Genomic DNA, 25,870 nt, shown 5'->3' on the forward strand with positions numbered 1-25,870 from the left:
ATCATAAACACCAATCATTTTGCTAGTGATTTCGTGAGCAAGGACTCCAGCAATCGGGGCTGAAGTCCTGAAGATGCTTTCCCAATCATATTATCATCAGCAAATTTTCCATCCAGATAAATGAATTTATTAGTCTTGTGGACAAATACCCTTACCTTAGAGAAGTCCTAGGTCTGTCATGGAGTAGTGCAAGTAATAGGCAGGTAAACCCATGCACACGGAGTCATCAGTGAACTCCAGACTCCGACAGAGCATACAACACAACTGTAAATCTTTATGGTAACAGCCCTGACAGCTGATCTACCAACATCAATATGGTCAGCTACCAACCAGAGCAATCAGGGAATTGCTAGTTGCCAGATGGCAATGGCAACATTCTTCCACGTGCTCCAACATGGCCATGAAAATGAAGAATTACATACAGCACATAAAAAAATTAAGAGGAATATAAAAAACAAATCACTTGAGCACAAACCCTGAAAATAATCACACTCATACGCTGTTTCCACAGCCTTCATGAATTGCTTTCCACCCACTCCTTAAAGGAAAAAAATTTGATACAGCAGACAGCTGTTGTGCATTCAGGGATGTGAGAAAACGTATTCCGTTTTACTATTTAATGTATCATGCCTGTGTGAATAAAATCATTAAGCTTGCATGTCTCCTTTTGGTTTATTTATTCTTAAATTTACACAGACTGAATTAATTCCCCACCACCCCCCAAACTGTACGAGCTCCTAGGGTGTTCCCCGACAGAGCGTTTGACCCAGGATGGAGTTTTCACTGGAATGGCTCCTTTAAATCAGCACGTATGCACTCAGCCTGCATCCACAGCCACCAGTTTATCCATGATAAATGCTGTTGCTCAGCAATCCACAGCCCTGGAGAGAAGTCAGCAAACCTCCTTTCCTGCTCCAGTTTTGGTTTGGTTGTTTTTGGGTTTTTTTTGCTTTGGTTTGGCTTGGTCTTTTTACAACAAATTCCCACCCTCACCTAAACCACTCAATCCTTTCTACTGCTTGCAGTAGACTTCGCGGTACAGACAGCAATACTCATTCGGAGTCAGCAACAAGGAGAACACAGCCTTGTTTCCTGCAACGAACACGGACAAAGCAATTCCATTTTCTCACTCATTTGTTCCCGGGCTCACCTGGAATCTGTCTCAAGCCAATAAAAATTAATTAAAAGGTTTTTGTTGTCATGCTTGAAACTTTTGGATGAAGCTCTTGGGGAGGCACTGTGTTCTTCCTAAAGCTCTTCCTTTCAAAGCAGACTTTGGAAAAGTATCCTACAAATGAGCTTACAGCTATATTCCTATGGCCAAGCCTCATGATTGCGCAGTGCTTGCTGTTATCAGTACAGCCCATCTTAGAGATAACTGAATTTGCTGCCTCGCTTGCTGCCTGCTCTGTTTACCTCGCGGCAATTAAAATTATATAACATATGTATTATATAACATATTCTACAATAGGCAATGTTTAGAACAGTTGCAGGAGGTTAGCATGGTGAAACCTCTCACCAAACGGTATTACTTATGAGGGGACCAGAGAAAGCATGCAGGCTGGCTACTGGAAGTCAAAGCCTGTTTCTGTGGGAGCACTGACAGCTACACTCCTTACTGCTGCTGACAAAATGTTCACCGACAAGTCCTTCTGGGTAAGCGGGAACAGGTAAAGGCTTTAGCTCGCCGTAAGGGACGATCTCCACAGGAGGAATTCTTACAAAAGTAGAAGGTTGACGGAGGGGAAGAGCGGGGTGGAAAAGCGATTAAAAGGAGAAATCGCGGCGGGCAGGCCCCACGGGAGGTGGCCTCTCCGTCCCCGCTCACGCAGCAGGGCCAGGCCCTGCACAGCGGAGCCTCCCGCCGGCCCTGGCCGCGGCCGGAGACCCCGGCGCCGGTAACGCCGCTCGGCGGGCTGGCGGGGCCGGCGCCGGCCGCGCAGGGCCATGCGGGCGGCGGGGCGGGGGCCGCCGAGAGGCGCGGGAAGTTGCGGCCGGTCCCCCGGCCGGAGCCGCCCCAGCGCCACGGGGCTCCGCTAACCCCGCGCCGCCCCGGCCCGGCCCCGCGGCGGTGCCTCCGGGCGCGCAGAGCGCGGCCCGCCCCCTGCGCCGCCCCGGACACGCCGAGCCTCGCTTCCCCCGGGCCGGCCGCCGCCGGGAGGGCGAGGCAGGGCACCGAAGTTGGCCGTGCCCGCTCCCCGGCCCGGCTCCGCCGCCCCTCAAGCGGGGCCGGCGGCGGGGCGGCGCCCTCCACGCGTCGGCCGAGGGCGGCCCCCTCCCGACCGCGGCGGCCGAAAGTTGTGCGGGGCCGAACAATGCGGCGAGGACTATTTGTCCTTCCGCCGGCCGGCTGCGACGGGAGGGGGTGGTGCGGCCCGCCGCCAGCGGCGGGAGGGGCCGGGGGCCGCTGCTGGCCGCAGGCTGCCGGGGCGGGGCGGGGCGCTGACCCCTCCCCGCGGCCGGCTGGGGAAGGAGGGAGCCCGGCCCGCGGCGCGCCGAGGGCCCTGGCGGGGACCGAGTCCTGTCCCGGCACCGCCGCCAAATGGCTCGTCCCCGCCCGGGGCGGGGGTGAAGCCGCCTCGCGTCCCGTATTGCCTGCTGCCGTCCCGCCGCCGCCTCCAGAAGCGAGCCCTGCTCCCCGCCCCGGAGCCCCGGGCTCCCCGTCCCGGAGCCCTGCTCTCTGCCGGGAGCGAAACGCGAGCGCAGGGTCCGCACGGCTCGCGGGCCGCCTGCGCCCTGCAACGTTTCTCATCTTCCTCCTTGCAGTTCCAGAAATGAACCTCAACATCGTCAGCGGCAAAGTAAACAGTTTTAAGTCAAAACGAGACTTTAGATTCACACGGGGGGGTGGTTTGGGTACTTACTTTGTTTAAGCCAAGCTTTTTTAAGTTAACTAAAAACAATGAACAAGTTTAAGCTAAAAGCAACATAATGTTTTCTCGCTTTTACAGTACCTTGCTACTTAAAGAGAAATAAGCAGTCACGGGAGATTTACATTAGCTTAATAAAATTGATCTAAAATTGTACTGTCTTCAGAGGTGAATTTAAAAAAATCAGTATGATATAAAGCTAATTTAAATACAGACCTAAACATATTCCCAAGTAAAGCAATCATTAAATCAAAAGCAGATGATATCCCTGGAGAAAAAACTTCCTCTTTTCAGCATATCTCAACCTTTCTGTTCAGGAGCCCTCAGCATGCCCATACCAATTCTTTCTATGAGGCGAGTAACACCACAGCGATGAAGTACGGGAGAGAGCTGGTGCTGCCGAGCAGGCCGGCTGCGGGGCGCAGCACGGCTCCTGGAGGGACGGAGACTGCTGGCAGACGCTGCGCTGCTGCACCACTTTCAAGTACTTTGTATCAGGAATAGTGTGGCCAGCAGGACCAGGGAGGTGATGGTGCCCCTGTACTCGGCACTGGTGAGGCCGCACCTCGAGTACTGTGTTCAGTTTTGGGCCCCTCACTCCAAGAAGGACATGGAGGTGCTGGAGCGTGTCCAGAGAAGGGCAATGAAGCTGGTGAAGGGTCTAGAGCACAAGTCTTATGAGGAGCGGCTGAGGGAGCTGGGGTTGTTTAGTTTGGAGAAGAGGAGGCTGAGGGGAGACCTTATTGCTCTCTACAGCTACCTGAAAGGAAACCTCCAAGGTGGGAGTCGATCTCTTCGCCCAAGTAACAAGCGACAGGATGAGAGGAAATGGCCTCAAGTTGCACCAGGAGAGGAAAAACTTCTTCACTGAAAGGGCAGTCAGACACTGGAACAGGCTGCCCAGGGAAGCGGTTGAGTCCCCATCCCTGGAGGTACTTAAAAGATGGGTGGATGTGGTACTTAGGGACATGGTTTAGTGGTGGACTTGGCAGTACCAGGTTAACGATTGGACTCGATGATCTTAAGGATCTTTTCCAACCTAAATGATTCTATGGTTCTACTTCATTTTAAGAAAACTCATTTACAAACTCAGAAGACACAGATTACAACAAAGAATCACGTAACTGAGATTACAAAACGGAGTTATTTTCAGTGAGGAAATTAACGCAAAGTTTTAAGTTTCCTATGTAAACTACATGCCCTTCACTACAAATTTTTATGATTGATTGCATCACGCAGTTCAACGTGAGCAGTTTTGAAATATCCTAGAATAAGCATTACTGCTGAAAGCAATTGGGGCAAAGCATCTTTCACCGAAAAGGCCTCTCACACTGAAAGACTTTGGCTAGATAGTCAGAACGGAGTTAATTTGCAGAGAGGATAAAGCAGGAGTATCACCATTTGTAGCCTGGTTTCCTAGGGAAATCGCTTGCAGACAACTACACTGTGTTCATGTGGATGGATGCATTTCCTTAATAAATCACAAACTTATTTGCTAATTTCAACCAAGGAAAATGAGGAGCTCCCATTCACACACATTTCATGGAAACAGGGATTAAAGCAGAAAAAAAGGAGACTGTGTTGGTGCACCTAGTTGAGGTCGATTCTTGTCAGCGACCAAAGAACCCAGACACCGGATGCAAAGCCAGGGGAAGGTAACTTTTAGGTAGTTTCCCTTCTGGCAGAACAATTTCTGGTATTCTGCCTGTCACTGGGAGCTGGAACCAGCAATCTCTTTTACACAGACCTTTTTGAACATTTCCCCATCTCCAAAGTTTCACAGGAGCCAGGAAATAATGGCTTTAATGTAATCAAAAGCCATATAACCCACAGATAATGTTTTCCATTCTAAAATTGCTTGAAAGAATGTAGCTGAAGTCTGACTGCAGTCATTCATCAGCCAGTCCCAGATGGGCCTCTCATGCTTGAGATTCCCACTGAACGCTAATTCCCTCCTTGGCACCGAAGGGAACAGGTTTTCTCCCTCACATAACTAATGGACCGTCAGATTATGCATTCTGGGGAACTAAAGGATGACAGAGAAGACCAAATTTACAGAGGAAAAGCACAGCTTTGAAGAACACTAGGAACTCTTTATATCAAGCACATATAGAACTACACTTTAGATTACACTGAAGAAATTTTCATTTCTTAAATCAGTGAATAGTACATTGGGGTTAGTATTGTTTCCTGTCATTGGTTTGGGGTCTTCTTAAGGTTTTAGGAAGAAAAAAAAAATCTTCAAGTTCTATTTTGAAGACTGCTGCAGCCTCATCTTAGGTGGACTCTCGTATGAAGAAAATTGTGAATATTCACGTATTTCCCTCCTCATATGTTATCGTGATTATTTTGTCCAACAACATTATCTGCAGAACACATCAGATTAATTTGATTTGGGAATACAACTGTGGGTAGTCTCCTTGTCGTATGTATTTATAGTTTCATTCTAATTAATATAAGTATTTCTGTTAGAAATAAGGGACAGTCTTGCAAGTCCATAGAACTATTGACTGACTACACTTAATATTCTTTTTACATGCATCATTTAGGATTGAGCTCCACAAAATACACCTCACCCCCCATAATTTGCTCTTATGTGGCTCTTAACGTAGTAAAATCTAGAGGAGTTGACTCAATTATTGAAGATATTTGATTATCTAAGATCCAGAAAATCCTGGTTATCTGTCTCAGAGTGGGGAAAAAAAAAAAACCCAAAACCAAACCACAATTTCAGAAAAAATAATGTGATAGGATTACTGTGTGTAGCACATCACTATTTTGACCCGAAAGTGTTTCCATGACAGACATGCAAATATTCAAGGCCAGATGACTTCAACAATGGTACCCATGCTTTTGATGAACTAGTTTGCATTATCTCATCTGATCCTCTCTTTTATCATATGTAGATGAGACATCTTATGCATTCACATGGTTTTAACATTGTCACATGCAGATACTTATTGCGACTATATAGTTTCCAGATGCTACGGAATCGTACAGCATCCTATTCAAGAATGTGTCCAACAGGAATTTTATGAGTCTGCACTCAAACTAAAAACTAACATAGAAAATTATGCATGCTATACTATGTAGTAGGTAGTTCCATACAGGTCTCAAGTCTAGAGCTAAGTACACTGCAAAGAAAGTGAATTTTTCAGGTTTTAGTTTTACCTTTCTTTTTTGCAAAGGGGTTTACTTCCTAAACAGCATATTTATGCTTTCAGTTCTTCTGTGCCTATACAGCACTAGTTATAACTTCCAGAGCCATCATAACTCACAGGTAATCCTACCCTAGCTGCAAGTCCTGAAGAGCTGGCGTACGTCAAACAGAGGCTTCTGAATGAAATATGACCTTTAATCAAGTTTCAAAAGCTTATAAGAACAGAGAACCTAAGAAAGGCCATGCTGCTCAGGCCAAAGGTCCACCTAGCCCAGTAGCCTATCTCCAAAATAACAACCCAGTATAGTGTCTATTCTTTTCAGTTTAATCTCTCATATGTTCTCAGTGTAGTGACTATTCAGTGGGATTCGGGAGAGTGGAGATGGGTTTGGCCCTGTCCTGTTCCTGGTATTGCGTTTTTTTGCAGAGTAATGAGAAAGAACAATCCGTAGCCAGTATGGGACGCTCAGGGAAGTACGTAAGAGCCAGGCATGAGCAGAATCACCCTGTATCTGGCATATTTCCCCTTCCGCCAATAAGAAATTTAAGAATTTCTCAAGCAAGAGGTTGCATTTGATTATTGTTCTTAATGGCTATTGAGGGCTTATCCTTTATGAATTTCTTTGGTTCATATTGAACTGTTTTAACTACTCAACAGTTGTGCATGTAGAGATCATGAAAAAAGAGTTAGCAAGTAATCAAACTTTTTAATACTGTGAATGGCGCAAACATATTCCATGAGGGCAACCCTTTGAAAGTCAGTAAAGGAGATCCAAGTCTTGAGGGGAAAGACTGGTATCTGTTCTCCATCAAATACAGGATAAATAGATTGCCATTGAAAGCTCTGAGGGCCAAGTTTGATTTCTGATAAAAATCTGAGATTTTAGTCAGTCATTTTACATTCCCTACATCACCTTATCTCTATTTGTAAAATTAAGGTTTTACAACATGGAACATACTGTGATTAGCCCAGAGTTTCACGGTTAGTTGGCTACTATATGCAAACTGTTGCCTCTTGGCTGTTGGGCAGACCAAGCAGAATGGTTACAGGTCAGTGTAGCTCTTCATTTGCCTTAGTAGGACTCAGAGTCTTCTACCCAGATTCTTATATTCATGAAACTTCTGGGGATTTAGTATCTTTGAGTCAAGCACCCTCTGTTAAATTGGATTAAAATTGGAAAACACATTTAAAAGTTATTGGAAAGACAGACAAACAGATGAACTGGTAGTGCAACCACATAAACACATCTTCCATAAAGAAAAAACAGAATAAAAGCAGTTATAAAAGGTACTTGCCATAATACTGTTCTGATTGAAGTTGATGGATATGAAGCTATTGGCTTCAAAGAAGGACCAACGTATAGACTGTCTAGTGTCCCTTCGGTAATATTTCCAGCACAAACATCACAGCCTGTCAAAATAATTCATATTACATGTGGAAATTTTTCATTAAGTTCCGTAAGAAAAATTGTTATTTCAAAGTCGAGAGATTTTTCTTTCTAACGTTGTTTTGTATTAATCCCCTCTTTTTCAAATGGCACAAAAATTCAAATTAGTTGTATAGCTCAAGGCAATTCCAAAGTTTACATTCATTGTTGATGGTGATTGAAGTGATGGTTATTACAGACCTGAGCAGCTGCATTGCCATCAGGGTCCTGGCTCAGAACTGAAAATTGAGGGGTTGCTGAGCCCAAGCTGAAGTTCAGAACATACTTTTATCTCTGGGAGGCAAGAATTATGGTACAGTTTGCAAAGTTTTTTCAATGTCAGACTCGTTTAAGGTTTTTGAAAGGCTACTGTTGCATAAATAAGTTTGAATGCTGCCTTCCGCTTCATAGCTTTAAATATTACAATCCCTGTTCTTATTTTTAATGTTAAGGAAAATATTTCAGCAGCACAAATAGAAGACTTGCAGCAGAATCGTGCCCTCCTGAACCATCTCAGAGTTTTAGGTTTCTCTTCAGTGGAGCTATGGTTTTCTTTCTGGGTTTTCAACTCTGCCAATAATCAAGTAACTTTGTATATATCAGTTTAATGTTCTTTATCTCAGTTGCCTCACATGTAAAATGAGAGTAGACAATAACCTCCCTTAAAGGGTTGCCAAGAGGAACTAAACTATAAGATCTTCAAATGAAACACATAGTAAAAAAAGATTTTAACTAATTTAACATTTAAAACTAGAAGTGGGTAATATTCTGCATACCTATATGACTGTATTTTAATTTTGGATTTATAGGATAGATGTACACAGGAAAAATCTTAGGTAATTTATACAAGTTACCACTTAGGGTTATGCTACCATCATTTAAAAAAGCTAATAATGTTCATCTAAAAACCCCTCATTATTGCTATTTCATACACAAAGATTTAAAGATACACTGTCCTATAACTTCTTTAAATATCTTTTCAAGCTTTATGAGAAATGTATTTAAAAATTACTGCCTGTGGAAGTATTACTAGAATGTATAAATATGACCTGCATTTCCTAACAGCTGTACAATACCTAAAAAATATCTTAAGATTCCATTACCTGTGAAAGCAAGGATTTTCTAAATAAGTTTTGTATGCAGAGACCATATATTTAACTTTCTATGTAAAATTCCACTCACCCAATTTCTCTGTTTCTCTCATCATGTTTTAAAATATGTATTAATTTCAATAGGAAACAGTTTCTATGGTTACACCTTCTACCTGATATTATAAAAACACTGTGAAACATATGTTGCAACTCAGTATCAATATAGCCTTTAAACTCTCCTTAAATCAAATAATGAAACAGGAACTATTAGAATATCAGTTAAGTGAGACCTGCTTGTTGGGGGGAGGTGTTGTTTGTTGGGTATTTTTGGCTTTATGCTGCAGCTGTGTATTTGTATATTGCATTTATGGTGGTTAAGCTGGAATGGTAAAATAGCACGAGGTATGTATAATTAAAAATAACAATGTTTTACTACTTAGTCTGCGAGACAAGGCTATTTCTTGGACAACTCCAAACAAGCAGGAAAATTTCTTCGTAGTAAATTTTTCAGCTATTTGGGCATTTGCAACTTATAAATAAAATAAAACATTATGGATGCTTACTATGAGTTATTACTTATTTGCACTTCACATTTTCAGAACGTATTTTTCACCTCTCCATTATAGGATACACAATACCCAAACAGGATGGTAGAGGGTTAAGAGGTCCAGAACTGTAATATCTAGCGTAGATGCAGGTCTGGGAAGAAGGCCATAGAATAGGTAAAGCTTAACTTTGAAAAACAGGTCTCCAACCTTTATTTTGAATAGGAGAGGCTTTACTTTGATTGATAAGAAAACAGTTTTTAAAAGCCTGTAAGAGCTTTCTTGAGACAAGAAAAGTTTCCTGTGGGATTGCTTTCCAGACTACCAGTTAATCATAAACAGCAAGAGTTTGGTATGTAAGCAACTAACTGCCATGATACAAGAGAATACCAGAACCGTCACCTTTATATCATGATATTCATGATACTGGTCTCGTGACCTGCTCAGTGCCACTTTCTTGGTCTGACTTAGCTTTGCTGTACCTAGGATAGCTGGTCATCCCCATATATCATTTGATTTGTTGACCTTCTGTGGTACCTTCCCACATGAACTATGCCATGATCTTGTGATCCTATGATTCTTCATATTAGTTGGTTTAACATTTCTTTTAAGCCTTCACACCAGCAGAGAAATTGCACATGAAAAACTGCTATAGGTACATAGAACTTTCTCACAGAGGACGGAATGATGATGCCTCTGACCTACCGTCAGCCTTTAGAAGAGTTAGCAATGAAATATCAGATAGTCTCTCAAATGTAGGAAAAAATCAAAACAATTTGTTTAGCATGATGTAAAGGCAAAATAAAACTAGGACAGAAAGCTTTTGGGGGAATAGACACATGGTAAATAAAAGTCGCTGCTGCCACTGCCACCCTGCAGGGCCTTACAAGATATCATGGAATGTGTCAATGTGATTTATTTTTATGAATTATTCCTATGGGCGTTATGTATGTATTCCATGAAGATTAAAAGGAGTGGTTTCTTTAGAGATACTACATTAAGAATCACCATAGTGTTATAGATTAATTTCATAAAATAAAAGATCCCACTCACTGAAAATAAATCAGTGTAATAAATATTATATACAAATTCCATCACAGAACAATTCACAAGACTGAATATATTTTTAAAAGCCAAGTAAGTTAGAAATGAAAGAGATGAGGCAACGAGCAAAAATATTTTCCAGTTTTGAAGCAATATACTCAGAGACATATTTCCTGTATTGTAGGATTTAATTTTCTTAGTTATATCTGTTAGCCCTTCAAGAACTTATGAAGTGGTCCCCACTGTTGCCCACTTTTTTTTTTTTAAAAGAGGTTACCAGTCTGCCAAGTCTGTCAATTGCCTGTAGAGGCACCAGTTTCAGAAGAAACTGTAATTTCAACCCACATTGAGCAAGACTATGATTATCCCCAAAATACTGTTTCTAGTGAGTTTTGTGGCTTTCTAACAATCCATACTGAAGGTCACACTACCCTTGATACAGGACTACTAGCTATATAAGTTTCTATAATAATTAATCACAATAGAATAGAATATTTTTCTGTGCAGTGCAGTACAGAAGCTTCAAGAAGTGCACAGCCTATTTGTTTCAGCATCAGAAAGCATTTAATGAATGGCCTCTAGAGCCTGCACCGATTACCTTCTTGGTTCTGACTGTAGTTACAAAGTTTCCACTGGAGTACATGTATGTCTAACCGGTGCTGATTTTGATGTAGACAGTACTCCCTATACTTCTAGTCATTGCTGTCTGGGTAAACAATCACTGTGTGCAAAAAGACGATCAGAATTCTTTTTTGCTAAAACCTTCTAGGACTAGACTTGGCTGTTGACTATGGCTGATACCCATGCTGAAGAGCTCAACTCTGAACTGTGCTCACTTTGTCAGATACAGCCTGAATATGTTTAAAGCTTTAAGCAATATAGAAGGTTTCACTCCTGTGTATGAGAGCACATGAAAATAATCCATGTTTCCACTTTATACATAAAGCAAATATCTACTTCTAAATAAAAAAAAATATCATTAATTTTGAAGATTATTAGTTCATTTAATTTTATATGTATGTAGATAACTCTTGTCACCTTTTCATACTTCTATATTCCCTTTTCTTTCTTTCTTTCCTGTCTCAGTGTGTTGTGATTAGGGTAGACTCTTAGTTCTTAGAATCGTTTTGTCTTCATCACTAAATGCAAGTTTTTGTGGCAGACCACTTACGCATGAGGATGTAACTGCACTTGTGCATTAGTTATATATATATACACATACTTATTTATACATATATACTAACTATAGCACAAGGTACTTGAAAAGACATATTATAAAATAATTGTTAAAAACATTATTTACAAAATCAAAAATTGTTTTTAACAGGTGGGCCAGGTACTTACTTCAGTACAGAATCTCCTTAATACAGATTTAGTTCTAGTTAAATAAGCTTCCTAAAAACACGCACGGATACAAAAGCAAGAGAAATCAGGAAAATTGATTCTGTCACATTCTGGAGATAGTTATAAGGCAATTTATCACTTATGAAGAGACTTCAAAAGCTCATGAGCATTTAGGGCACCACGTATCAGAAAGGAAGTCAAGTTCATCAATGACTCACCAAATGTTACAGGAGGAGGATCCTGGGTATCTTAGAGAATGGTGATATATGTCCAAAGGCTGTTCCAGAGTAATAAGGAATCTGGGGAATAGAAAGCATATATAAATGTTCTCATTTTCTCTACATGTGTATTCTTTTTATGTTGCTAATGATAAAAAGACACTAGCTTAGAAATCATATCACAAAATCCACATGTCCTGTGTCAGGGCCCCGAGTGCAGTAATAAGCTCTCTCAGTAATTGCTCTGACCAGCCTCACCTGAGGTCTCCTCACACCTTTGACCAGGGACTCCATTTAAGCTCAGGTTGGGCCTTTTGGTCCCTTTCTAAGTTATGTCCTAGGTGTGCCTGCTGCTGACCCTGTTCCTGAAGTGCTTGGACCTTGGACCCTGTATTGCCTGATGATCACTGGACCACTGATAGGACCTGTTGCTGTTGCCATCCTGCTCTCCTTGCCTGTCTCCAGTGCTCTGGGACTGCGTGTTGATGGTGAGGTCCTTGCCTAGTCCGCACTGTGGCCAGCCCTTAGCTGCCAGCTCAACTTCCCTTAGGGAGCAACCTGCTCTTGCTGTTCCCTGACATTGTGCTTAAACTGCATTCCTAAAGAGAGACACTCCAAAGAGGACTCTTGTAGTGTTAGAAATGTGGAAAGCTTGTAATTAAGTAACTGAAGTCTTCACTCATCTTATGATGGAAGGGTAGGCTGCAGCTGGACTGATGGGCCCTTTCTCGGCTTGCCGTTCGTACCCAGTTCCTCAGGAACTCAGAAAGCTTTGGAGTCTATACAAACCAGAGCAAAAGTATGCAGTATGTGATACCACCCAGGTAGTTACTGTTGTAATAAATAGTGAGATATGACTCACTATCATATGATATATGATTTTATATGAGACATCTGTTATCATAAACACACGTCTGTTTTATAATGTATTAGAATATAAGCAATGGGACAATTACTGGAAAACAATTATTGCAAGCAATGTATTTCATGACTGAGGTCCATCTTGGCCATTAACTAAGTCTTTTTACATTCCCATTTTGTTGTGAGAGAACAGAGGTTTTTTATAAAACACGAAGCTCTCTGTACTACCTTTCAGAGATTTTTAAGCAGGGTGCCAGCTTACCTTGTCCATCTATTGCTCAATTTCAACTTCTAGAACATGTTTTAAAGAGTTAAGTACTAATCAAAATTTTTGCATCCATACAAAGTCAGTCTTACCGAGTCACTTATCAGTGAAGTGTTATAATTTTATGAGGTGACATTTTTCTATAGTATATTAAATGCAAGAGCATGTCAAACACATTGCCACTAAGGTTTATTGTTAAGTCTGCCAAAAGCATTTTGTTCAAAACAGTGTTTGCTGTATCTCATATAGCTTGAAGTCTAAATTAAATTAGCTCCTTTGCTGCAGTCAACAGGAAAAAAGAATTCTTCCCCTGCCTCAACTCTCTGCCACGAGCAGCAATGGTGTCAGCATTCAGCTATGCTACAAACATTAGCAGTGCTAATTTGCAACTATGCCTCGAGCAACTGTGGAGCTTCTTTGCCACTATACCTTTATCCCTAATGCAAAATCGATGAATGACAGTGCTACATAGTTGGCCTTTCTCTAGTGGCCCCAATCTGTCTCTCATTTACTGTGCATTAAAGTGACTGCATTCTCTTCTACCGGCTAAAAGGTTTAGATGTCTACCTGAATTTGTAGCCTATTCCAGGTACAGATGCTTTGCATTAGGCAAGTGAGTGCCGTATCTCACATATGCATGGTTGTGTATAGAATCAGTCACTTAGTGAACACTTACTGGGGAAAAAAAATTACAGCAGCTAACATGGACATGAAAATATGACTAATCTGTGTTGGCTTTCAGTTACTTTAGTCCAGAAGGCTGTGTGTATCATTAAGATCCTACTGTATAATCCAAACTCTTTCATCTAGAGAATAGCCTAAATAAGCAGTATAAGAACACAAGGAGCCTCTAATTTATGTAAGTGGTGATAATACTATAAGGCATTCCTTTAGTTTTGACCTTCATGCTCTGAAGTATGCAGGGTTCATAAAAGTGGTGATATAACCATTGCTTTTTCAGGGTTAATTTGAAAGTACACACTACCCAGGTCACATTGAAAGATCATGAAAGTCTGTATGTGAATATTATTGACAACTGAAAACCAACTACAGTCTTTTCAGGCACCCTTCTGCAGCCCACCCCAGTTGTGATTCATGAGAATCAATATAAGTTCTGCTTTCTAGAAAAGAGGACTTGAGGACTTGATTCTAAAAGTGGTGTATATTTGTCTAAGCCATAAAAACACTATGGAAGGGGAGGCCCAAGGGTAAAATAGCAAGTGTTTTTCAAGCTAGAATTGAAATCAATTGGTGGCACTGCATGGGGGAAGCTTGCGTCCTGAACTCTGTTTGATTTAAGCAAGTGTTGGCAATCCTTATTTTCATGAAATTAAGATTATCTATCAATTTTTTTCAATAAATTAGAAAAAAAAATCACTTCTAATCAGGCCTTTTCATGTTAAAAAAAATTGCTGGGCTTCCTGACAGTTAGAATTTCTAATAATTTGGATACAAACAAGAGAATATAAAATTGCAGATCTTTTCTAAGTGTTTTGACAGCAAGCATAAAATGAGTGAAATGGGGTGCAACAGCTTACCACCAATAGCTGCCAGTCTTAATGGAGGAGGTGGCTACAGCACCCTAGGATAGGGTGGTGAGGGTGACCCTTGTCCTCTGGGTCACTGTGAAGTAGGAAGGATTAGAGCATTCCTGAGGTTGCTGGCATCTGTTATAGCCAAAGCATAACTACAACAGCAGATAGTTTGTAGTACTCTTCCAATTCCTCTTGCCTCCCTACCTAGCAGAAACTTGCTGCAGCAAAGAATAATGTACCCATTTTAACAAGATTGCTTGCAGTTCTTGCACTAAGCAGTGCCTTTGTCCTGGCCACAAGGAAGGTTACTGTCGAGGCTGATTGCTCTCTTTCATGCTACTCTTCATCAGCTGTTGATTTACTATAGGCACTGCTAAGCAGTGCTCAGGATGGTCAGCACGAAGATTCTTCCTGTAATCATGACTGAAGGTTTACCCCATCATTTCTTTCCTATGTTTATGTCATTCTGATGGTAGACTGTATTTCCAGGTGCTATTAAACAATTACATTTCAAAAGGATCAGGAATATATCTTCCCTTTTTTTACGCAGAGCATGGCCAGACTCTGCTCAGTGGTGCTCAGTGACAGAACAATAGGCAACGCGCATAAACTGAAACGCATTAAATTCTATCTAAATGTAAGAAAACACTTTACTGTGAGGGTGACTGAATGCTGGAATAGGTTGTTGAGTCTCCATTCTTGGAGACACGGCCCTGGGCAACCTGCTCTAGCTGACACTGCTTGAGCAGGGACGTTGGACTATGTGCAACTGGTGTCTTCTAACCTCAACTATTCTGTGATTCTGTAATTAGACCACCTTCGTTAATGCAGCCATCATATGATTTATGCCTTTTACTTTGAGATTGGATAACTGTAATTGATTCAACAGGGCAAGGTCTCATTACCACTGAGTATGAAGCTGTTAGAGATTCATAGCCTAATGGAGAAATTGAGATACCTAAAATCGAACAAATCACATTAGTGTTTCATGTCTATCCTGACTTGTGTGTGTTTGAGGAGCAATCGCAAAGAGTCGAGCTGACTACATGTTACCATCCTGGAATTGCCCTAAATGAGAGATCACATCTCTCCCTCTCTGGCCCACAGCAAGGAGCAGAGGTGACTGAGCTAGCTGCCGTGCCACTGGCAGAACTGTCTGTCAGCACCTCTCCCCACTGCCACATCTTCCCCTTTGGTCTTGAATAGGCAGGTGCTGTTAACTCAAGCTAGTCTATGAAGCTGCAGGAGGCTCACAGGAGAGAGATGTTGCTGAGAAGATTCTCTTTGGAATTAGCAGGGTGGGTTTACTCTTTCAAACGTTCTGAGGACAAGCGCTATCTGCTGCTTCCTGCACAGTGTTTGTAGGCATTACTGGTTTACAAAAGTGTAATTTTAAAGAATGAGAAAGATGATGAGTATTCTGGTTGAAAACATTCTTTGTCCTTGTACATTCCAAATAAACACAGTTTAAAATTCAGCTTCCTTAGACTCTGTTTTCTCCCCCTAAATGTTAGAGATTGTCATTCAGATGTGTTGGAATATTTCCCCCCTTTTCAAAAGCTACCCATACAGAAATGTTTGGCTTCCCTTCAAATGGAACAGTATAAAAAGAAGACAGAACTGCTGAGCACACAGGTTAGCAACAGTTGCACTTTAAAAATGATTTATACTTTAAAATGGCTACGGGACTGAGTTTATACTTGTGAAAATGGAACAACAGGTACAGCAGAGAAGCCATGAAAATCAGGTTCATACTATGACTGGCTGGACTCATGAAATGTGATTAGGTTATTAGCAATAAAACTTGCACAGATCATGGAGCTGAACATATTTGTACAGAGAGGCCCCAGCTGTACTGGCTTGGAGAAGTGTACTTGTTTAACAAAGAATTTGCAAACAAAATAGCTCACTTAAAAAGGTAGATGCAGAAAACCAGAGATTTTGACATTATGCTTCCAAATGTGAGCAGAATGTCATTTTTTTTTTAACTTTTAAATACGCTTTTCAAATTCCATTCAGTGGATAGCAGTTCTAAGGAAAAAAACAACAACAACAAACAAAAAAACCAATTTTTAAGGAAGTAATTGATCAGTAATTTTTAATGTTATTCCTACGACATTGGAACTAATTGTATGTATTACCTATTTCAAATGTTAGAGCCTTAATAATAACTGAGTATGTATTTAGCCAGCCCTATCAGTATAAAGTTACATGAGGCAACAATATACCAAGACCCCCCCTTCCCTATACCACCAGAAAAATGATCCCCTTTCTTATCTTTTTCAGTATAGCAAGCTCTTTTATATATTTCTTTTACAAGCTGCTGTTGCCACTATTCCCCTTCACGAGTCTTGACAGCTCACTCAAGCTGATGGCCACACTTCCGCTGACAGCTGTAGAGTAACTGCCAAACCTGTTTCATACTGTAAGACTGGTGCTATCCATAGCTCCCCATTTCTGAATTTGCTCCTAATATGTGTATCATTTCATTATGCATATATTATTGTGGAAATGATACATGTGTAAAGTGTAGAGAGAAAAAAAAAAAGCTTGCTTTTTTTTTTCTCTTTTGCTCAAATAGTCAAATGTTTAGGAGTTAATGCACAGCAGAACTTTCCACAGCATGGCTAAAACAGGTGAAAAGCACTATGTTTTAAAAGTAAACTTTTCTACTACAAAAAAGGAGGAAAAAATGAGTTGAGGATGCTAATCAAACAGTAGAAAAAGTCCTTAAGGAAGTATGATGGTGTTGAATGTGTGATACAGGCCTGGTTTTGACTGAGGAAAGAACAGTCGTGTTAGTTAAAACACACAAGGTGTGGGCCCAGAAGCAGAGATTATTGGCAATAGTTATTGTGTTTTGCAGACAATAGGAAGCAGGGTTTTGACTGGCCATCTGGTCTGCACTCTATAGCTACAGCTGTGTTAGCTAGCTTAGAGGAGGAGCTGCAGCTGTGTAATGAATACATACAGCGTAGGAGGGTGTGATATTTATGGCAAAGATAAGAATTGATTAAAAAGTAGGACTGGACATGATTTAGGTTTAAAATGTCATTTCAAATGCTGTTGTCTATGATTCAATGCTGGACATTTCCTTAAAATACTCAGAGACCTGAAATAAGAGGTCTGATTCATAACTTCACTGTAGTGTGCATAAATACAAATGTTAGGAATTAGTATACAGTTGCCCAGGTCCAGTTGTTCTAAACATAGTTATACAAGCACAGAATTTTTCTGCCAAGCAGAATGATCAGATGGTTTTGGTTTGATAGCTTAGTATCTAAGAATTAGGAATTTCTGTTAGATAGCTCAGAACTCTAAACACCTTGAGCACAATTCATTTTATATTATTCATGGCAATGAATCCGACTCAGAATTAGAGATGGTTTGGGTAGAACAAAAAATTGTCATCACAAGACATCTTCACTGATGTAACTTGTTGGTGTTTATACTTCAGTGGAAAAAAATACGATTTTTTAAATGCGACTTTTTTACATTTACATAAATATATGCACAGCAGATGTTAAACACATTCTACCTACTGTCCCTGCTACAGCGATGGTGAATAAATAATTTGAATATAACTGTCTAAAGATACACCTTTCCCTAGAGGACATTACTTAGCTGCCACAGGTAAAGCTATTTGCGATGGCTCATATACTGGTAAAGAAGTACTAACCTGCCCACCAGTTACTAGCAGACAGGAGCTAACATGCAGTTGCCGCAGTACACAGTGCCAGCAAAAAGTTAGCCTGTAACTGGGTGGAAAAAGAATTGCTAGCAAGATTTTCTCATTTTTGCCTTATAGAAGAAATGTATGTTGGATAGTAGGTACTGCCTTATAAAAAATATTCAGCTAGAAGCCCTTGAATAGGGAATTAGTCACATTCCTGGTTGCTTTTCCTGTGCCCAGGAGAGTTTGTGACAAGCACAGACAAGTGTGAAAAGCTTTGATAATAAATCCGGAGATAACATTCATCTGAAGAATTGGTGCCCCTGGAGCATGAAGGGGAAGTGTTATTCCCTACAATTCCTTAAAACACTCAAAGGAAATGGGTATTATTCTGCCTATGAAGACCTTCTCGGAAATCTAAATCTATTAAGTGCTACTGCCTTAAGAGGTACTATAGGAGAGTTAACACCCTACGCCTTCAAGAAAAAAATGGGCCACAGTAAATCCTTGTATCTAAGGGTGGATGTAAGTAGCTGGCATTTGTTTCTAATTTGCGTTTATCTTATTTCATTGCAAATTTTAATTTATCTCTTCCAAATGAATATGGAACATTTCATTTGCTGATCTTTTGCATTAATGTGGTCAATATAATTGGAGCTGAAGTGAGCTGTTTGCCAGACTTTCTAACTGCTGCCAAGAAAATCTTGGGTGTCATTTTAGAAAAATCCATGGGTGGAGGAGGAGGACATCATGACCATCTGTCTATGCATCAAAGGCTAAATCATTATAGGGGAAAAATAACTTCTCTGTTGCGTTTGCCAGCCATGTTCCCCTTTAAAGTAAGTTCAGTTAGTAACTTTTGAAGATAAACATTTTCAAAATTGTCCTGTGGGCTCAAACATTTCTTGGAAGGAAGTCGGGGAAAAATTTAAAGGACAAAACTGCACAATTTGGAAGTGAATGAGATAGCAGGAGGATAACATTAGAGGAAATAGATACAGTCTCCTTGGAATCTTCCCAAACACTTTCTGTTACATCCCTTTCAGTTCCAGCATCTAACAAGTATAGAGAAAAGGAAGCACATAGTCTCTTACTTGTCCTGCAGACAAATTACACACATTTCACGCCACATAGCATTTACAGACTTCTTGACTTAACGTTTAACAAAGGGACAATAGACTAACAGCGTTTGAGAGACATGACAGTAAATACACACCTAGACCTACTTGAGCCTTAGAACTTCCGTTGTCAGTCAGGATAATAGTCTGAAAGTTAAACATTCTGAAAAAAAAATGCTTAGAGAAGAGGCGTGTTGTCTGTAGCATAGCTAATACTTTGCTCTTTTTATTTGGTTGTTTTTTTATTTAATGAACTTCAAAATTAAAATTTTGGCATCGTGCTGAAATCCATCATAAGGAGCTAAACTATGAATGTCTCTGAAAAGCCCTCAGTCCTTCAAACCAGGAGTCACTATGGCAGGAGTGCTGAGGGCTCCTTTATCAGTAGTCACTGTGACATAAAGGTCTCTATGATGAGAGTGAAATGACAACAAATTGAAAATGCCAGTAACCATGGGAATTCTGTTTAGACTGCCACTTCCAGCATTGCTACTGTTCTAGTTGAGTCTGCTATAGTAACCGCTTTAGTTCCCGTAAGTTCCAGCTTCTAGTGCACTCTCTCATCAAAATACTTGCATTTTGTTGGGTATGACATCTAAGTCCAGACATTGTTACTTAAAAATATTGCTCTGGCTTCTCTGAGCAGGAATCCTTCCTAGTGTCAGTCTTCAAAGGAAAGATTTACAGTTCTTATCAGGAGTATGAGGTTTTTCTTTCTATTGAGATTCTGAATTCTCTCCTTCTTTGAAGATAAGAAACCCCTCCTATCACAGACTTTATCTGAATACGCATGAGTCCCTGGATTTGATAAACTGTTTGGGACTAGTAGGATCAAATCCTAAATATGTGCACATTGAGAGTTCAAAAGGTGAATTAATTTCACCTTTGTATGCTTGCTGTTCTTGATTCCTATCTTTCCTGATAGTGAGTAGTAAAATTTAAAAAGGTAATTTAAAGAAATTATGGCTTTTTGAAGTTACACCTCGTATTCTGCTCCAACATTTTAAAAATATTTTACAGGCAGATCAGGGTGTGACTTTTGGAAAAATAATCTATTGCTCATTTTTAATAAATGCAAAACCAAGCACAAGTGAATTTTTTATATGCCACCAAACATCAATAGCACGTTTCACGTACTTGAAATGGAACAAACACAATTTTACTTTGCAGTACATTCTGAACAGAGAGCCACAGCATTCCACCACAGCTGGAATCTTTGAAGAGATATATATATTACAAGTTTCTTTCTAACAGTAACTACAAAGTATTACCTCAGCCTCAGGTAAGAAAATGCCAGGATGAAGATAAATGGAAAAATATAACTGTCTAACTAAGATTTTTAAGAGGTATTGACAATTGAGACAAATTATCCTTTTACACTATCAAAGTTGAATGATATCTTGAAAAAGAACTCAAAATCTGCAAGTTCTCTATAAAATCAAAATTACTTCACTGCAATGATATGGCTGAGTTTGCTAAAATGTTTGTTTGCATCAGGCTTCTTGCTTGAATTGTATGTTAATCATCTTTTTAAGCCTTTAGTCTTTAAGTTAACAGTGCAACAGGATTTGTGTATTTAAAAAAAAAAACCAAAGGTTAAAAGAGTAAAACCTAGTGATTAAGCACTCCTGTAACACTTGCAGAAACCCGATGGTAAAGAATGAATTTGTTTCATTATAATGAAAAGTATATATGAAGTGTATATATACTGTTTCAGAACATTCTCCTAAGGTTAAAAAAAAAAAACAATAGATACCTTTCTGCCCCACCACTGTGTCACAGTCCACGTGGTGAACAAATAGTTGACCATGAACAGTAAAATCTACTGTCTGAGCTGAATAATAGGATATCCTGTAAAGCAGGAGTGTTAGAAATCTGCATGGAGGATTGAACTGGAAAATTGCCAGAAGTTCAAGGGCCACATCTATTTTGCATAAAATGGAGCAGATGGTAGCTGACTTCATCTTTGATACCGTGGTATGGTCCACAGAGATTATAAATCCCAGCATGAAACACTCCATTTCTTTCTTGCATTGAGCAGGTGATAAAGGAAGATACAACATATCTTGCAGATATTTTCAAACACCTACTTCAAAAATAGGCTCTATGCTGCATTATTGTTTCTCATCTAGATTTTTCTAGCAAGAGTTCTGTTTTTAGCACTTACAACTAATAGCATACAGTTGATTAGTAACTACAACTAATTGGCAGTTTCTTGGCCATATTATTGGAGCTTTGCCTATGCTGGCCCAGAGATCTACCCTGTTTCTTAGGAAGTCTTTTTGCTGTGTTACACAAGCATTTATAAATCTTCCATCATTATATTTGATCTATCTGATGCCATTCACAGGCATAATCAGATGAACTAATAGATCAAATGCTGAGAGTCAGTATTTGAAATTCTTACACTACTAAAAAAGCTTGTGGGACATTAACATATTGCTAAGGAGAGGATGTCTTAGATTGTCCCTGAGGACCATCATCTAATAGCTATTTAACATGCCATGAGTGTCTACGACTATCAGCTTTTTTAGTTGAGAGCGTAACAGAGATTTAGAGCCTAATTCAGCAAATCTTAAATATAAAAATAGTTCCTCTCATATTATTTCCTTCAAAAAAAGGAAAATGGGCAATGTTTGTCATCCAAAGTTATAACCAGTATTATTCAACACTTGTGAAGCCCAGCCTTAGCCTGTCTGCTTTGCTCTGATCTGACTGCACAGAGCAAACAGAAATCTGGGTGGCTTAAATGGTGGAGATTTCACTGGCATTTCCACACGTCTTTCAGATCCTGCTCCCCTTCTCCCATGTAGGTGCTGCCAAACAGCAGACATAGCTTTGTAACTCTGTATTGCTTGTCAGGATCGCTGGCTAAACCTTTAAAAACTGAGAGCTGAGGGAAGCTCAAATACATTCTTCATTGGAGCCTACTGGGGCTGTAGCTCTCACTGTTAGTACTATCCAATTTGTCATGAATAGTTCCAATCTCATGATGTGGTAACAGCTACAGAGCCAAAGAGTTGTACCCATTGCTTCAACTGGAAAAGCATTAGAGTTGCTATTATTTGTGTCAGGGTCTGACTCAGTGCAAAACCTAAGGGGCATCACTGCAAACTAAGGGGTAGTACTAAGGTTTACCACTTCTGATGAGAACTGCCCTGAGCCTATATAAGCAGTAATATTTCAATTTTATAGATGAGAGAACATGAGGGAGATCAAATTATTTCTTTCAATATTACAGCCAGTTTAGTATTCAGGAATTTCTGGTCTTGTCCTAATACTGCAATAAGAAAACAAAAAATCAAGGGGGAAAAACATTTAGAAATTATTGCAATTGCATCTTTTCTTTCCCTTTGAGGATTTTGTTTTCAAGCAATGGCTTCCTCTCACAGCTTTTAATACTTAATTAGTCATTTTCATCAGCATGGAGTTGTTCTGATTTGTTACTTCTATGTTCCGATTATGAAATATGACAGAATTCCAAATATTTAATGGGAATGGGATTATTAGCAATGTGCCCTTGTTGCATGCTGCATTGTTATCCTCTTTAGTATCATAAAATATATAATGTACCTGTAGCAAAGAGACCTTAGTAGAGCATACAGATGGAACTGAATTCCTAAAGCAGTCACAGGTCTGCAACTGTTATTCTCAAGATCTCAGTACAGTCTTTTTAGATTATTATACATGAACATCAGTGAAAAAAGTCTTTCTCCATCTTCTTAATACAGTTAGTCCACGTATTATTCAAAGATATACTGGTACAAAATGATCAGTTTGATTACACCCTAAAATTAAACAGACCATTTAGGTTTTGGTTGGTGTTAATCAACAGAAAGTAAGTTTATGATTTAATATTTTACTGTATGGGATATTTTTCTTGCAGATTATAACACCTCTCAGAGTATTCTGGGTTCTTTGCTCACCATTTTAAACCAATCTTTCTAATATTCTTAGAGAAAGGTCAGATTCTGCCGAAGGTATATAGAGAAATATTCTAATTTGAAATGGAATAGTACAAAACGTTATGGTTTAAGACTTTGAGAATCATGTAGTGAGATCTTTTGTTCATGTGTTAAGACACTGAATGAAGATTATAATAATATCTGGTAGTCAGTGCAAGAACACAGGGGTGGAAAGCCTCCTAGATTATTTACTTGGCACTGGTGGCTTTGAAAAGAGATATCCATGCTGTAAGCAAAACAGAGTTTTTGTTTACAGGGTGATGGAAGGAAAGAAGGACAAATACTTTATGGCTCCTAAGGTAAGCTTTTCCCACTGAAAGAGCTAATTCTAGGTTGGCGGTATATTTGCAATGGTTGAAACTAAAATTTTATTGGCCACTTCAAAAAGGTAGCAAATCAGTATGGGATTTTGATATAAGCAAGACATGAAAATAGAAGAGCAGCCCAAAACATTCACTGCTCCTAGGCAGATATGCAGAGAAAAGTCTGCAACGTACTTAGGGCTGTATTACTGATCAAGCTCTACCAATGTTAAAGCAGCTGTGGGAAGGGGAAGACCATGACAAAGCCAGATTTTCTTTAGAGAACACCTGGTGAGACCAACAAAGTTAGTCATATGACAGAGAAATAAATTAGCAGCAACCACAGAGGTAGGCTGCATTAAGTAGAATTTATCATATAGTGGTCAAAAAGAACATGAAATGAAGTTATTTGTGAGTTGCTGGAGTGAAGTTAAATACATGGTTCATATCGTGTAGTAAAAGCAAGAGCAGTGCCTAATCAGCAATAAACTACCCACCTTTTTTTCTGCTGCCAGTTGTTCCCAGCTCCACCAGAGACAAAGATCAGGTCAGTGGCAGGGTGTCAGTCACTGGTTCCTACAGTCTTGATTGCTCTGTAAATCACAAGAGTCCACCTGGGACTGCTGCTGCAGAAGCTGATCTTCATCTCACATGTATCTCCTCTCACCTCTGTTAAGCTCTGTCACAGACCAGCTATCTGCTATGCTCTGGCTTTCCTTTAGCCATCTCTTATTCTTCTGTATCTTGACCGCTGCAGATATAAAGCATATCAAGGGCATTTTTAAAGCTTTTCTCCTCATTAACTGAGGCCCTTCTTCCTCACTGTGTTCTTCAGCCTCATTTTGAGGTTATATCTAGCTGACAGCTATGCAGCCACCATAGCATCCAATCCTGGCAGTGGATCCACATGGAAGCAATTCTTGTCCAACACACATTCTTTTCTGTAATTCAATTTATTTATAGAAAATACATTTCTGACATCTAAGGCATCAAGTTTCTGCTTTTTCTGTAATATTGTTCAGTAAGTTTAGCTGTCTTCTGATTTACTATGCTATTCAAGGTTTTGCAATAATCTTAGCCATCTATGTTCAGTGTTACCACTTTTAAAGTAAAATTCTTGAGTAGAAATGCAACCAAAACAGTAAATACCTGGGAAAAGACACTGCAGAAACCTTTCTAACTTAAATACATTTTATTTTAATATGCAACTGTAGAAATTAGTAAAATTAAATATTTTGAAAATTCAATTAGCACAATATTGGATTTATATATGGTGAGGAAGCTATGTTCTGTTAATGGACACAAGAATATCTGGTTTGGAGTCTGGAAGTATATTGCTTTAAATATTTATGTTTAAAAGGATAAGTTTATCAGGTGGATACATTTTATTCCTCTCCAAAATAATACCAAATTGAAAATACTCTAAATTAATTAGATGATTATATGATTCCATGGGAGCAGGATGTCTTCCCCTATTATAGATCATTAAGTGGTTAACAATGTGAATGGACGTGGCTGCTTCTGTAAGTTGTTTTCCATTAGCTGTTGAAATAGAAAACTCATCTGAGAAACTGCTCTAAAATTATATTGCAAGTTTCCCAAGTGAGTACTTTGCTATTGAACTAAAAGAGCAGTCCTGTAGCTTAGGCCACTAGAGGCTGTTCACAATTAATGTCTAATTTTTCACAGGTGCTTTTTTATATATATTTTGTCAGGGTATTGGCATTTTATAGCTAACTCAGATTTTGTCAAACTGAAAGTTGCAGTTTTAATCCACACAGCATATATTGATAGAAGCAAGGTGTGTTGTTAATAACTTTTTGTCAAGTAACCTAAGTTGCAGCACTATGTGAAAGTCTTCTCTAGAATAATAATTCTGAACAGAAGACTCTCTTTAAGTATCACTGCTCCATATATACCACTGCTTCCTGATATTTCATCCTTATCTTTCCTGAAAAGTAAAATATTAGCCTGTCTCGAACCTTCAAAGGGATGAGCTGGTTTTTACTGACTTGTACATGGCCTTTTAAAAAAGTAATTTTGGGGATTGGCAGATCTGGTGAGTAATCCTGGCTTGTAGTAAAGGATATGCACAGTTTTCACATTAGCTTAGAAAACATGAAAAAATAACATTTTTAAAATTCTGTCAAATTCAGACAGGCATCTGTTTATTGTAGAAGTTCAATATCTGTACTCCACCTGTCTAAATAAAAGCAGAGCAGTAGACTGATTCATTGTTAATGCTTCCCGGTGAAACCATATACTAGAAGTGGGACACCAGGGAAAACTACTAGTCTGACATCTTTTGTTTGTGACAATGAAATTAAATACAAACCACACGTTGTTTAGGGCTTCAGTGTTTTGCTAGATATTTAAGGTCTAGAAAAATTATTTTTTACTGCACAGAGATTTGTACTAATATATTAGCACAATTAAGGAAATCACCCTGCAA

The 25,870-nt window shown here is 39.6% G+C and overlaps 2 protein-coding genes across 15 annotated transcripts in view; one reads left to right on the forward strand and one right to left on the reverse strand.

Annotated features, from left to right (window-relative positions):
* The window catches only part of TCF12 (transcription factor 12), a 179,900-nt gene extending 178,616 nt beyond the window's left edge, over window positions 1–1,284 (reverse strand). Inside the window, exon 1 of one of the 2 annotated variants that reach the window (XM_087745128.1) lies at window positions 1,151–1,284. The gene's annotated coding sequence lies outside the window, so the exon portion shown is untranslated. Of the gene's footprint in view, window positions 1–993; window positions 1,130–1,150 lie in introns of those variants that run through there. The other variant, XM_087745129.1, reaches the window with a different exon arrangement.
* A 123-nt stretch (window positions 1,285–1,407) lies between these two features.
* Window positions 1,408–25,870, forward strand: part of ZNF280D (zinc finger protein 280D) — an 88,023-nt gene continuing 63,560 nt past the window's right edge. For 7 of the 13 annotated variants that reach the window (XR_015701600.1, XM_087745102.1, XM_087745110.1 and 4 more), the window contains exon 1: window positions 1,408–1,670. Coding sequence is in view for 11 of the 13 variants with exons in the window: in XM_087745102.1 (XP_087601228.1) it covers window positions 1,555–1,670 (116 nt within the window). In the remaining 2 variants the exon portion in view is untranslated. Of the gene's footprint in view, window positions 1,671–2,667; window positions 2,802–3,187; window positions 3,803–25,870 lie in introns of those variants that run through there. The other 6 variants (XM_087745104.1, XM_087745106.1, XM_087745108.1 and 3 more) reach the window with 6 other exon arrangements.

Source organism: Nipponia nippon, unplaced genomic scaffold (genome assembly GCF_047370975.1).
Source record: "Nipponia nippon isolate SJK-2023a ecotype South Korea unplaced genomic scaffold, ASM4737097v1 scaffold_9, whole genome shotgun sequence".
NCBI classification, from domain to species: Eukaryota; Metazoa; Chordata; class Aves; order Pelecaniformes; family Threskiornithidae; genus Nipponia; species Nipponia nippon.